The sequence below is a fragment of the Aspergillus candidus genome (assembly GCF_002847045.1).
Source record: "Aspergillus candidus strain CBS 102.13 unplaced genomic scaffold BDW47scaffold_7, whole genome shotgun sequence".
In the NCBI taxonomy this organism is placed as follows: domain Eukaryota; kingdom Fungi; phylum Ascomycota; class Eurotiomycetes; order Eurotiales; family Aspergillaceae; genus Aspergillus; species Aspergillus candidus.
In genome coordinates this window covers 182,553-195,850 of record NW_020194012.1, presented here as the reverse complement: position 1 = coordinate 195,850, position 13,298 = coordinate 182,553, and the positions used below count along the sequence as shown (strand labels likewise).

The window sequence follows — 13,298 nt, the reverse complement described above, 5'->3', positions numbered from 1 at the left end:
GATAAGAAAGAGAAGAAAGATAAGGAGGACGACGGGGAGACGGAGAAGAAGGAGAAGAAGGAGAAGAAGAAGACGGAGAAGATGGAGAAGAAAGAGAAGAAGGAAAAGAAGGAGAAAAAGGAGAAAAAGGAGAAAAAGGACAAGAAACACAAGGATGAGCAGAATGAGTCTGCCGCCCCGGCGCAGGTCGAGCAACAAGCAGACGAGGATGATCGCATGAACGACGCGGACACCGAAGACGACGCCGACGCCGATAAGAAGGCCGCACCCGATACTCCCGCGAAGCAAGACGGATCCGAGCAAAAGAAAAAGCCCAAGAAGGAGAAGAAGAAGAATAAGGATAAATCAGGTGTGCAAAGCGCAGCTGGCGCGCCCAAGGCGCAGACCACGCACGAAGGCCCCGTCCTCTCCTATCTCAGTTTCTACTACCGCCATCGGGCAGAGTGGAAGTTCCAGAAGAACCGCGAGACGAACCTCTTCAAGCATGTTTTGGCGCTGGAACACGTGCCCACTGCTTACAACGCTGCGCTGCTGGCTTATCTCCAGGGGCTGAAGAGCGAGGGGGCCAAGATGCGTCTGCGCCAGGTTGCCGAGGATGTCATCCGGGCGGAGATGGACAAGGCACAAGCTTCTTCTGAAGGCGACGCGGACAATGCCGAGGAGGATGCGGATAAGCCTTTGTCGAGCTACGACAAAGCTGTGGCGGCTTTCCGGGCGCGTTTGCTGGAGGGGAAGGAGAATTTGGATAAGACCGAGTCTCCGGAGCCACTGGAGGGAGATCTGCTGAAGCAGCTCGAGAAGAGACAGCGGGCAGAACTCATGGTCTTCGCTTTTGATGGGAAGCTGTACGAGAAGCCGAAACCCAAATTGAAGCAGGCGCAGGATGCCGCTCAGCCTGGCAAGAAGAAGAAGAAGAACAGGACTGTCATTGTGGAGATCTCGAGTAGCAGTGAAAGCGAGAGTTCCAGCAGCGACAGCGACAGCGACGACGACAAGCCCACCAAGGCCAAGGCTGCAGCCACAGCCAAGAGCAAGAGCAAGTCGCGACAAGCCCCTAGCTCGTCAGAATCAAGCAGCGACAGTGACTCGGATAGCTCAAGTTCGAGCGACTCATCATAGACCTGGCCCTCTCGAGAGGGTCTACCTTCATATACGCCCTTTCTTTCCTTCAACAGCTGCGCTCGGTCTTATTTTATACATATTAAGGGCGCAGCGTCATATTTTACAGGCTCCGGTGAAAAGTTGATATCATGTCTGGGCATTGAAAGGCGTTTACATAGAAGATGATGATAGTTCTATGCTCCACCGGGTTGATAGAAGCATTGATGATAAAGTCCAAAGTCACAGTTAAGATTATTCACTATCCTACAAGATTGAACTTGGGATTGGAAATTTTAGTAGAACTTGCTGAAATCATTATAAAAGTAAAATTCATGGTATATAAAGACTGTAGCTGTTAAATCGACATGTTCAGGCTGATGTAGATGAATGATGAAAGGCGGTGACGGAGCTTACTCAATTGGGGCCCGAGAGCTCAAGTGGTGGACCTCTCACTACAGTCTGGAGCTTCGGCCAGGCATCCTCTAGCACGCGTCCTCTTGAACCTCACTTCATCTCCCACTCCCAATCCTCTATTTTCCGCATCATACCTCCTCCGTTGTGACTGTTGTTATTTTCTACTTGATAGTTATCTTTTCCCAGCGGATCACTCTCCATTGCCGCCAACATGTCCGGTGCGTATCCTCCCATCCTGACGGCCCGATTGCCATGACCTTATCATAGACTAACACCCCGCGGACAACAACAGGCTACGATAGACATATTACGATCTTCTCGGACCAAGGACGTCTGTACCAAGTCGGTAAGGAGCCCCCCCGGAGAACAGAACCACCACGATACTTTGCCTAGCCTTGGATTCGGGCATCATGCTCTACACGGCAACCAACTGACGCAATGTGTGTGACGGATAGAATATGCGTTCAAGGCCATCACTTCGGCAAATATCACCTCGATGGGCATCAGGGGGAAAGACTGCGCCGTTGTTCTGTCGCAGAAGAAAGTCGCTGTAAGCATAGCCCGGCGACTCACTACCAACCCCCTCTCCCCACTCTGTGGCCGGTCTGACCTCGCAAATCCCCATCTAGGATAAACTGATCGACCCGTCGTCTGTATCCCACGTCTTTCGACTGTCTCCCTCGGTGGGATGCGTCATGACCGGTTCCATAGCGGATGCCAGAGCCAGCGTCGACCGCGCTCGTGGTGAGGCGGCCGAGTTCCGATACAAGTATGGGTACGAGATGCCGTGCGATGTTCTGGCCAAGCGAATTGCCAATATCAACCAGGTTTACACCCAGAGGGTATGTTCCCCTTGCTGAGGATGATATGAGCGACGATTTGAATGATCGGTTGCGTTGGTTGGAACTGCGTACTGATGTAACCGTCTCCCCAGGCCTACATGCGTCCGCTAGGCGTTGCCACGACTCTGATCTCTGTCGATGACGAGAAGGGCCCGCAACTCTACAAGTGCGACCCCGCTGGCTACTACGTCGGATACAAGGGCACCGCGGCGGGTCCCAAGCAGCAGGAGGCGCTCAACCACCTGGAGAAGAAGCTGAAGAACAAGGACTGTGCCGAGGGCAGCTGGGAGGAAGTGGTGGAGCTGGGGATCACCGCCCTGAGCACCGTGCTCAGCGTCGATTTCAAGAAACACGAACTGGAGATTGGTATTGCCGGGGGCCCGCGAAAGGACGGCCAGGAAGGGAGAGATCCTGGTTTCCGAGCCCTAACGGAGGAAGAGATCGACGAACGGTTGCAGGCTATTAGCGAGAAGGATTGAGGGAAACGAGGTGCGGGGATTGAGGAATTTGATTTGAATTGATGATTGGAGTAACGCAGTCGCATGGCTGTCTAGACGCAGATAACCTATGAACATCACTTGCCTCCTTCGGTTTTCACCGGGGATGATAATTGCTGGATCGGTTTTTATTTCCCATTCTTTCTTTCTTCTTCTTTTTCTTTCTGTTTCTATATCTGCGTCTGAGGTTAGATTTATTTTTATCCTGGGGTATTCGCCTCCGACATAGCCGTCCGTCTCACGTAGAGCTTGACGCACGAGGGCCAAGTCCGCGGTGATTCATCTCTACCCCACAACATCAGTGGCAACATGAATAAAAAAACGACCTCGGACCGTGATCGAGATATGACAGGCCGTCCGTTTACATGACCGCACAGCCTAGGAAGTTAGGAAAGAGGAGCATACTGCCAGCCAACCCCACCTGCAAGTTCCAAGCTCTCGATTCGTGCGAAGCTAATCTAATCCGAGAAATAGAAAGGACATGCAAATAATGGAAATAATCTGAAATATCAAATGCGAAAGAGAAAAAGAAAAGATCAAACCCTCGCATAGTACCTAGCTGGTGCACTTCTTCCAGGATTGCAGACTTGAAAATAGATGCCCTTGCAGATGAAGCCGGACGAATCGCGCGGTCCCAATGACCCGGGGCTAGGGGACAGGGAGAGCACTTTCTGAATCGAGTAGGGTGGAAATAAATTAAGCCGATCTGAACGATGACGATGATCAATCGGATGGAAAATCGCCACCGAGATATTAAGCCATTGGAGCGTGAGTTTTTCCCCCGATCGAACTGATTTACGTGAAAAGATATACTGGTTGATGGGGTACTAGCTACTAGGGCCTGAGGCCGATGTTGCTTTTCCCGTTTCAGCTTGGGCTGAGCTGTGAGTGTGGCGCAGCTGCAAGATGTGGCTTGAATACTCTTTTTTTTTCACGATCTATTTTATATATAGTTCCTGTTTTTGTTTTTTTCTCTATCCCACATACTCCAATTGAAGGTCAAATCAATACATCTAGCTTGTTTTCTTTCTCCTGCAATTGACGGATCAATTCTATCCTTTTTGATCTATTCCCCCGTACATTCCTACTAGTGACCCATCTAGTCTACTGTGGCGAGAGTCCAGCTGGCGGCTGTGAACATGCCCAGACACTTATCTAACTTTCCGTTAGTGCAGGATCCATGTAGACTCCACCGTGACGGGGAACTGCAAGATCCAACGCAAAGGAGGTATCCATTCGGAGTGGATGCAATTCCGTTGGCGCGGAACAATGACACCTGAAGCCTCCTCTCCGTTCCTTTCGGCTTCGGCTTCTCGTTTGAATTTGTTGCGATGCTATGACTGTGGAGTATGGGCTGGATTGTTTCTCGGTTTCGCCTTTCCTTTTTTTTTTTTTGTTGGTCTCTCAGCCCCCAATTGATCGTCGACCTCGGATCTTTCTTTCTGGCTGCTTCCGTAAATTAAAAAATCAAAATAATCAAAGCATAAAATAAGATGGGAAAAAGAAAAGAAAAAGGCTGCAGATGGAGTCTCCGCCGCTGCACATGCGGACCCCGTTTACCCACTGATCCCTCTCTCCAGCTGCTTAGTTTCCACGCTTAGATCCCAGCCCTTTCTCCATTCGTTTAACCGGGAACATGCAACAGAGTCAGTTGGGACACATGGTTGTCGCTGGGTCTCCTGGCTGTAGTCCAGATCCACACGTCACGGTCCCTGTCCAGCTGCGATGTCCTCGATGGTCTCCATCCTCGGCAGCTTCTATCGGTACAGCCAGCCACGACGGACGATGATCTTTCTTTCACGGAGCTCGGCGACTCATAGTTTTGGGTAGGGGACCATGGTCGATTGAGCTTAAAAAAAGGGTCATCTCGCCCTCGATTCTGAGAATGAGACTATAGATGAAACAGTCCGCTCATTCCAATTGACTTAGATCTTACCTTGTCTTTCTGTTATACCCAATTGCCTTGCTATAGTGTCCGTGCGCTAGCCTCGTCTTCAACCTTGTTCACTACCAAAAATCACTAAGAACGTGGTCGATATACTATACCATCATGTCTGACGGATGTAAGTGACATCGTCGTCCCCAGCGGGAGAAGAAAGACGGTATACTGACTCACCTGATAGTGAACCAGGCACGTGCCTTGCGACTAGCCGAGATCCTCAACGACTACCGCACACTTCTCCTCCACATCTCGCAGCAGAACGTCCAAGTCCCAGCCGAAGACTACTGGGAGGAAGGCTACGTCGTGATCCGGGACTCCCTGGGCGGAGCCCAGGCATTGCTCAACTCCAACTATAGCCCTGCGATCCCGCCAGCCTGCTCGAGCAGCGACGAAACCGAAAAGCTTGAACTACAGCGGTCCGTACCCTGTCCTCCTTGTTCTCTCTCCCCATTCCCTTTCATTATCTGACAAGACGATTTCGCGTATAGGGTCATCCTCGATGCCAGCGCAAGACGTTTCCAGGCTCATCGCTTCTACCTCCGCGCCGCTGCCGCCAGACGCTGGGCTATTAACCGGGATAATCTACTTCGCGGAGGGCGTCCGGCTCCGGTGCACGCACCGCAACTCAAAGCGGTTAGCAATACACTGGCCGAAGTTGGTTCCCTTCCTATGCCCATTAACTTAATGAGATCCGTTCTGATTGCGAGTGTGAAACAGGAACTGGCGCAAGTGACAGACCAGCATGTTGTTGCAGACCTGCGCGCTGCTGATTCGCGTGCAGGCCACTGGCTTGATGATGATCCGTCTCTGTCTGACATTCTCGGATGGATTCAGGCTCATTCGTGATTGTCATCCGTTTTTTTGAATGGCTGTGTTATATGGGAGAGACGGAACTATCCTCTTCCTTCTCTCTTCCTTTTCTCTCCCCTCGGGGTGACTTTGATACGATTAATTTGGACGGCAGAGGTGCCTTCCACGCCAGCGCAGGCGCTGAGCTACTTCCTTTCTTCTCCTCTTTTTGTTTCGGTTTATACAGCATGACAGGGGGTTCCAAAAGTAGTCTTCCTTATGTTGATGTCCTGCACTATTTTGATGCTGTGATGGTTGATGTTGATGTTGATGGTTATGAGATATCCCAAGAGTGATTGACTGATTGTTACGAGAGATGTTTGAGATTGTTTCTTTATTTTTTTACTTCCGTTGATGTTTTTCTATCTCTTTTGTGTTGTATCGATGTTTATTTGCATCTACTTGCATTGTTTGTTGATCTCGGGTTTTGTACACAACAGTCTGTCCCAGTCAGACATATATATTTCGGACAAGAATCCAGACTTGGTCTCTATTACAGATTGTTTACAGATTTTCTATAGCCGATTAAATGAAATTACATTGATGATTAAGCTTGCATAATGCTAATAGACCCTGTTTTTGATTTGGTATACTACTTGTAGATATGATTTATACTGTTAACAATACTCCGCCCCGTACAGAGACCAATTTGATATTTCCCGTGAACTTCATATCAAAATAATCACTCTATGTCAATATTATCCTCATTTCTATCTTGTCCAAATCATCCCTTCCATCATAGTTAGTATTTTTCTTGTTACCTTTGACAAAGCTACAACATGGACAACGGATGCCATGATGCCACCGACTGCTGTAACCGCCCATCAACCTGAGACGAACTAACGGTCGAGCTGGCGCCAATCTACCTGTGGATCCAACTCTATGACACAGAATAAAGTCCGATCAGCTACAAAGTCCCTACTCCAGTCCCTCATAGTTGACGAGTTTTTCCTACATCGTGCTGAATGGTGGGGGGGAGGGTTAGCATGAAAACCAGAGACAAAAGAAAAAGAAAAAAAGAAAGCAAATCGAAAGACGACAATTGGCGACAAGAACCCCCACTCCCCACCCAATAACAATCCCAAAGACGATCGGGCATCCCGATACAACGGCGGTCCCGTTTTCCGCTGCATGGAGTCATGGCCATGCAGTACAGGGGGGTGTGGACGATAGTTACCGTATAGGGCAGAGAAGCGCGAGCACATCCCAGCTGAAAGCCCCCCCCAACGACAGAACGTGGCGCGCTCCACTTTTTTCTCTGTTAAAAATTTTGTCCTTTCTTTATTTTATTTTGATTTTATTTTCTTTGACTCGACAGTGGGGTGGTACTTAACCGCATGCCGGCACTGGTTGATTATTCTTAGAGTGCCCTGCAGTAGTTTAATGGGCGTTGGGCCAATCGGGGACTGCGCTGGGAAGGGGTTTCAGCTGGGATGTGTTGAGGGTTCAGAATGGTTTGGAAACGTTTCGATCCTTCTTCCTGGGGTAATGGGAGCTATTTTCTTTCTAATTCTTTTTTTTAATTCATATCGGATTATCAGGAGTATTGAATTGTGACCTATTCTATTCCGTGATGGCCTGGAATTATTGACACCGTGGCGCTAGATAGTACGGTGGCTAGGTCGTGGCTTGTGTGTTGGCGGATACTAAGTCGGTTAGCAACTTGCAGTGGTCCGAGTCAACAGTACCACGACTACTACTCTCTGTTAGCTAGAATCAGTAACCGGGTGTTGGGATAAATCCCCCCGAACTGGTGATAGGAATGGGTTGTATGCCGCTCTCGAGGTCTCATAGGTCCCCTATCGTATTTGTTGAACGAAACCTTGCAACTATGAAAGTGTTCCATAGTGCGATACCAGCCATGTCTTGGTATATGTTGTTCTTTTATGGTCTTGAGGGTGAATTTGTTGAGTAATCCCCTGTTTCTGGTCAAGTATGGATAAAGACTGACCTGCTTTTCTTAGATTAGCAGCCGGTCACGTATCATGTCCTTAGCTGCACTGGAGATTAGGGCTGGACATACCATGATGGAAGAGTCATTTGTGTTAGATGAGAAAAAAAGCTTGCTGAAGACAAGCCTACGAGAGCCTTGGACAACGATGAAGAACATAAACCTAGGGTGTCTAATCTGATAAAGACGAATGGACGAGGTACTTATAAGTCAACACGGTTCACAGGTGGATATCTGACTAGATTACCTAGATATATGGATTCCCCATGTCCTCAGCTATCGAGTGGCTGGTTGACCCTACTGTGCTGGTGGAGATCATGGTCGGGCTGCCACTAGCTAGTGGCGAGCAGGGTCGCCTTCCACGCGTACCCCTCGTGGCAATTGCAAGGACCGTTTGAGCACATTCCCTCAGCCTCATAGGCATGGATAGGAAACACTGAGGAGTGGGGATCATGTATGCTCTGTCCTGTGCTATCAAGCCCAATCTCCCATGAGATACGCGTCTGCCTGTGTCTGTCAATTCGCCCCAGCGGGGCTCACATCCCTGATTTCCTGTCCGTGGAATGGGGCAATGCCTGGAGCCCGAAAAGTCGCTACTCAGTGGCCGTTACGGATTACGACAATCTGTCGGAGCAATGACATTGGAGCTCATCTGGCCTGGCTGAAGTTTGAGGAATGCCGCACGACCAGGTCATGTACAGTTCTACTACCGTGACGTCCACATTCCTGCTGCTTACTCTCTACACCGCTATCGCAATTCACCAACCCCGACAAACCATAACCTTAAATTGTCTTACCGGATGACCTCCCCGCCCAGTCGGTCCGATTCCAGGAACCCACGCGGGTCTCCGCTGATGTTACCCAGCGTCATCGTGGTTCGGCGAAGTGCAACCCAAAGCACCCCCCATGATGTGTCAACAGCCGGACTGACCAAGGGCACAAGGTATCAGCCGAGTTAGCATACCTCCAGGAAGCTCGGGGATAGGCAGGGGCACTGGACGGATATAGTAGCCATGCGACCCGGACCAAGGAACTGTTCCCTCCCTGCCAGTCACGCGTCACAAGCCGACAGGAACCGTAAAACGTATCAGATGAGAACGGGTTAAATTTCGGGGCTTAAGCTAGCCCACCCTGAGGGTTGCGTCCAACGTGGCAGTCTCCAACGTTCGCCTAGCAGAACCAATAGGCATGGCAAAGTCACCCGGACACGATAACCAGGAACATCGAAGTTTCGAATAGGGTCAGACAGGAGATGACTACGCCACCGATATTGTCCGTGTCCGTACCGTATATCGACCACCTGGTATAGAGCACTATCGAGAGTATTGAGCACCAGGCACGCTGGAGGGGGGTATATGAAGGAGGCATGTCCCCTTCTGTCAGATCCGTCGATCTTCCCCGACTTGAACACCTCAGGCATCTTAGTTTTCACCGCACAGCCACAGCTTCCACCTTAATCAGCAATAGCTTCTCCACAGAGCACCGCCACACGCCAGCCCAGCCAATCGTGACTTCCGGTATGACACCTGAGGCCCATCATAGTTTCCATTTCCTGTTTCAAGCGTCTTCACTAGTTGAGCCAGCATGGGCGAACTAATTTATAATAATGGCAGGCTCTACCAGGCTGCAGCATATTCCAATCCACTTCCTTAGCTCCTTCGTCGTGGTGAGTTCTATTTATATGCGCCCATGGCCTGCTCTCGATATCTCTTTTCGACTTTAATATTCACGCTCTTTTCCATCTTTGCTATTCGCTACTTTGTATACGATAACAATTCATATCTGATCCCTCTTCATCCGAGCAGCACAGAAGCAGTTCTTCAGGACCCTCCTCCAGTAACAATGTCGGAAATGAAGTCTGTTGCTTATTTTGTCAATTGGGTGAGTTCTTTCTTCTCTTGCAGCAACAATGATCCATCTTCTATTATTGCCCCAGAGGTCGGTAAATAGCGGGGCTAACATCACTAGGCAATCTATGGCCGCAAGCATGATCCCCAGGATGTACCCGCTGACAAGCTCACCCATGTCCTCTATGCGTTTGCCAATGTTCGACCCGAATCTGGCGAAGTGTACGTGCTACTTCCATCCCATCTTAATGATGTCAATCTAATCCGAAGCAGCTACATGACCGACAGCTGGTCCGACATCGAGAAGCACTACCCCTCGGACTCATGGAACGACGTTGGCACCAATGTGTACGGCTGCGTCAAGCAGTTCTTCCTGCTCAAGCAGCAGAATCGGAAGCTGAAGGTCCTGCTTTCCATTGGAGGCTGGACCTACTCCCCCAACTTCGCCCAGGCGGCTAGCACCGATGCTGGCCGGACCAACTTTGCTCAATCCGCCACCAAGCTGGTGACGGATCTTGGTTTTGATGGTAGGTGACCCCATGACTATCTAATTGGGGCCAATGCTGACTGGTAGACAGGATTCGACGTTGATTGGGAGTATCCCAAGGGTGAGTTGCCAACATGTCCATGACAGGCAAGCGCAAAACTGACAGCGAGGTAGACGAAACCGAGGCCCAGAACTTCGTCTTGCTGCTCCAGAGGTGTCGTGAAGTGAGTGCCTGATCCTTATAATTCTGACCGATGCATACATGTATGCATACATGGTAAATTGGGTACCGTCTGCTAACGAATTAGACTTTGGATGCGGCAGCTGGGGCGAACCGGAAGTTCCTTCTGACCATTGCTTGTCCGGCTGGTAGGTTATACTTGACGGCAGATATCCGCTACATGGACCTCGTTAACCGCATACAGGCCCGGACAATTACAAGAAGCTCAAGCTTCCCCAAATGACCCCTTACCTCGACTTTTACAACCTGATGGCTTATGATTATGCTGGTAGCTGGGACACCAATGCTGGGCACCAGGCAAACCTCTACCCCTCGAGCGACAAACCGGCCTCGACACCTTTCTCGACCATCCAGGCGGTCAACTACTACACGCAGGAGGGCCAGGTTCCTGCTTCGAAGATCATCCTTGGAATGCCCTTGTATGGACGCGCCTTCACCAACACCGACGGACCCGGTACGCCGTTCAATGGCGTGGGCGAGGGTAGCTGGGAAAATGGTGTCTGGGATTACAAGGCCCTTCCCCGACCAGGAGCCACGGAATCCATCGACCACAATGTTGGAGCGTCATGGTGCTACAACGGAAGCGATCGCACGATGGTCTCCTACGATAACGTGGCCATGGGTGAAATGAAAGTGGATTTCATTAAGCAGCACCAGCTTGGTGGCGGTATGTGGTGGGAAACAAGCGGCGACAAGGGGGGCAAAGCGGCCAACAAGGCCGACGGCAGTCTGATTGGAACCTTTGTTGAGGGTGTTGGAGGACCGTCCGCCCTGGACCAGTCGGCCAACGCGCTCGACTACCCCGACAGCAAGTACGACAACCTGCGGACTGGGTTCAAATAGAGATTATCCCGCTGGACTACGATACCCGCGCGCTTGCATAGGACTTTATTCTTTTCTTGTCTTTACGTTCTTTATGGGCAGAATGAATACGATCGTTACATGTTACTTCTACTGGCAATGGTGTTTTGGGGTATTGATTTGAATTTTTTAGATTCTTGTACTATCAAGGCTATTTATCAGAGAACGATCGAGTCGGCACGTTCCAAGACCCTCACGCTAGCATCAGCGACGATCCGTTTATTTGGACTCGTCGAAGACGTAGGTAAGGTGGCACTTGCCGCAGTACTGGCGGTTGTGCATAGCGGCCATGAAGATACCGGCACCGCACTAAAAACCATTAGCCTGGATCCGAGGGAAAGGGAAAAAAGATTTTTCAGAAAAAAACATACCTCGGGCGAGGGGCACTCGCGGCGCAGACGCTCGATCTTGCCATCACCGTCGACCTTGTAGTACTTGAGGACGGCGAGCTTGGTCTTCTTGTGCTTGTGCTTGATCTTCTTGGGGGTGGTGTAGACCTTCTTCTTGCGCTTCTTGCCGCCACCACGCAGGCGCAGCACGAGGTGCAGGGTCGACTCCTTCTGGATGTTGTAGTCCGAGAGGGTACGGCCGTCCTCGAGCTGCTTACCAGCGAAGATCAGACGCTGCTGATCGGGGGGGATACCCTCCTTGTCTGTTTCATATTAGACTGTTGTCCGAATTGATGGGAGGAAGTTGATGAAGACATACCCTGGATCTTGGACTTCACATTGTCAATGGTGTCGGACGACTCCACCTCAAGGGTGATAGTCTTGCCCGTGAGGGTCTTCACGAAGATCTGCATACTGAAGAAGGCCTATACATTTCGTATGTTAGAGAGTGTTCCAGTCTTGGTGTTGTTTGGTTTGGGTTGGATTTGTGCGGTGCAGGCGGGGTTCGCAAAATCTTCAATCTTCCTCTTCCTGCGGTTGTCTCAATTTTCAGTGCGCGGGGCTGGACAGCGGCGCGACTGTGTAAATTGAGGAACGAGGAGATTCAGATGAGATGGCTTTCCATTACCGTGCACCGCATCTTCATCCTACTAGGGGGAGAAGCGCTTACCTAGACAGACTTGTCTTCCTCAACCTTCATGCGGATCGTGGAAAGAAGAAGGTTGGCTGTGTGGAGGGCTTTGGGTCGTTAAAATCGGTTGTGTGATCACGTGGTTTTAAATATTACCGCTTTCGGCTAGTGTGGGTTTGCCTCGGTTATTTAATATTCCGGCTCCGAATATGCATCATGTGATCCGTTCACTCGCTAGGACCAGTGGAGATTAGTCATCCATCGATCCGGTTTCGATTCGATCCCCGATCTGTGTGTTTGTTTACATTTACATCATCGGCTGGTCCTTGCTCAGAGCTAGTCGTCTACTATCCGGTTGACTATGGGCCCTGATCGGATCAGCTCTAAAAGATCAGCTCTAGAAACAGGCGAGGAGGAGCGTCCAATCAATGACGCATATGCAGCAACCCGAGCTGAAAAAAAATTAAAACGACACACAATAATAGACTACCTACCTTACCTACCTCCTGCCTAGGCACGTAACTAGGTAGGCAGCTATCCTTGGACTAGCGACTAACGTAACTGACATCAAACCGGATCCTGTCATCCGCCAGCCTGCCTCACTGATGAGTTGTCGCTTGAACGGAATGATTGGCGTCAATTATTATCGGGCTATTGTAGGGAAAGGGATTTCCACGCGTAATTATGCCTTCCGCCCTCACAGGGTGCAGGTACCGTCCCTTGTACATGAGAGTTTATGTACTCCGGACCGAGGGTGGGTGATAGATCATAGATTGATATCTGTGAGGAAATAAATACCTACTTATAGGGATGAGAGAGGCTCAGATAGGGTTGTTTGTCTGGACCACAAGGGAGGAACCAAGGGAACGAGCTCCTTGCAGCTAGCTTGGGATCGGATCACTGGGGTTTTTGTTGGTCTCCTTGGTGGTCGGTCGATTTCCCCTTGTGTGATTAGTGGTTTTAGAAAAATGAAAATAAAAGACTAGAATAAAAATATCTGGCAAAAACTGGGAACCCGGGCGTAACGACGGGCTGATCTCCACCCTACCCGGACATGGTTTCCTAGGCGGCCTGACTCTGATCCCGCGCGTTGCTGGGCCAACCCCGCCGATTGTTGATCTGAACCGTGGGTGGTAGTAGATCGGGATAGCCTCATCCGCCTCCATCCACTTTGGGGCCTTTCTCTAGATCCGCTCTCCTCCCCCCCCCCTCTTTTCTCATCTGCTCTAAATATTGACCCAGTCTT

General features: G+C 50.2%; 7 protein-coding genes across 7 annotated transcripts; 5 read left to right on the top strand and 2 right to left on the bottom strand.

The window, feature by feature from the left end:
• The first annotated feature begins 41 nt into the window (after window positions 1-41).
• BDW47DRAFT_100698 (WKF domain-containing protein) lies at window positions 42-1,378 on the top strand. The gene has a single exon (XM_024811505.1). It carries the CDS (start codon window positions 82-84, stop codon window positions 1,117-1,119), a length of 1,038 nt encoding a protein of 345 aa, XP_024674726.1. The 5' UTR covers window positions 42-81; the 3' UTR covers window positions 1,120-1,378.
• A 197-nt stretch (window positions 1,379-1,575) lies between these two features.
• Window positions 1,576-3,006, top strand: prs2 (proteasome core particle subunit alpha 1). Its single transcript, XM_024811504.1, has 5 exons — window positions 1,576-1,733; window positions 1,808-1,861; window positions 1,971-2,065; window positions 2,145-2,357; window positions 2,450-3,006. Exons 1-5 carry the CDS (start codon window positions 1,727-1,729, stop codon window positions 2,834-2,836), a joined length of 756 nt encoding a protein of 251 aa, XP_024674725.1. The 5' UTR covers window positions 1,576-1,726; the 3' UTR covers window positions 2,837-3,006.
• A 1,706-nt stretch (window positions 3,007-4,712) lies between these two features.
• Window positions 4,713-6,101, top strand: BDW47DRAFT_100694 (uncharacterized protein). Its single transcript, XM_024811503.1, has 4 exons — window positions 4,713-4,917; window positions 4,978-5,212; window positions 5,285-5,450; window positions 5,514-6,101. Exons 1-4 carry the CDS (start codon window positions 4,905-4,907, stop codon window positions 5,640-5,642), a joined length of 543 nt encoding a protein of 180 aa, XP_024674724.1. The 5' UTR covers window positions 4,713-4,904; the 3' UTR covers window positions 5,643-6,101.
• A 347-nt stretch (window positions 6,102-6,448) lies between these two features.
• BDW47DRAFT_100693 (uncharacterized protein) lies at window positions 6,449-6,866 on the bottom strand. The gene has a single exon (XM_024811502.1). The coding sequence runs from the start codon at window positions 6,848-6,850 to the stop codon at window positions 6,485-6,487; it is 366 nt and encodes a 121-aa protein (XP_024674723.1). The 5' UTR covers window positions 6,851-6,866; the 3' UTR covers window positions 6,449-6,484.
• Window positions 6,867-6,979: 113 nt separating this feature from the next.
• Window positions 6,980-7,748, top strand: BDW47DRAFT_100691 (uncharacterized protein). Its single transcript, XM_024811501.1, has 2 exons — window positions 6,980-7,551; window positions 7,610-7,748. Exon 1 carries the CDS (start codon window positions 7,029-7,031, stop codon window positions 7,200-7,202), a length of 174 nt encoding a protein of 57 aa, XP_024674722.1. The 5' UTR covers window positions 6,980-7,028; the 3' UTR covers window positions 7,203-7,551; window positions 7,610-7,748.
• Window positions 7,749-9,077: 1,329 nt separating this feature from the next.
• Window positions 9,078-11,127, top strand: BDW47DRAFT_81470 (glycoside hydrolase family 18 protein). Its single transcript, XM_024819919.1, has 8 exons — window positions 9,078-9,113; window positions 9,210-9,477; window positions 9,565-9,665; window positions 9,717-9,970; window positions 10,022-10,051; window positions 10,105-10,154; window positions 10,239-10,299; window positions 10,356-11,127. The coding sequence occupies exons 2-8, from the start codon at window positions 9,286-9,288 to the stop codon at window positions 11,012-11,014; spliced, it is 1,347 nt and encodes a 448-aa protein (XP_024674721.1). The 5' UTR covers window positions 9,078-9,113; window positions 9,210-9,285; the 3' UTR covers window positions 11,015-11,127.
• Window positions 11,128-11,137: 10 nt separating this feature from the next.
• On the bottom strand, window positions 11,138-11,849 carry BDW47DRAFT_100685 (ubiquitin-ribosomal 40S subunit protein eS31 fusion protein). The gene is made up of 3 exons (XM_024811500.1): window positions 11,741-11,849; window positions 11,404-11,684; window positions 11,138-11,341 (listed from the first exon to the last, which is right to left on the bottom strand). Exons 1-3 carry the CDS (start codon window positions 11,832-11,834, stop codon window positions 11,252-11,254), a joined length of 465 nt encoding a protein of 154 aa, XP_024674720.1. The 5' UTR covers window positions 11,835-11,849; the 3' UTR covers window positions 11,138-11,251.
• Window positions 11,850-13,298: the final 1,449 nt, after the last annotated feature.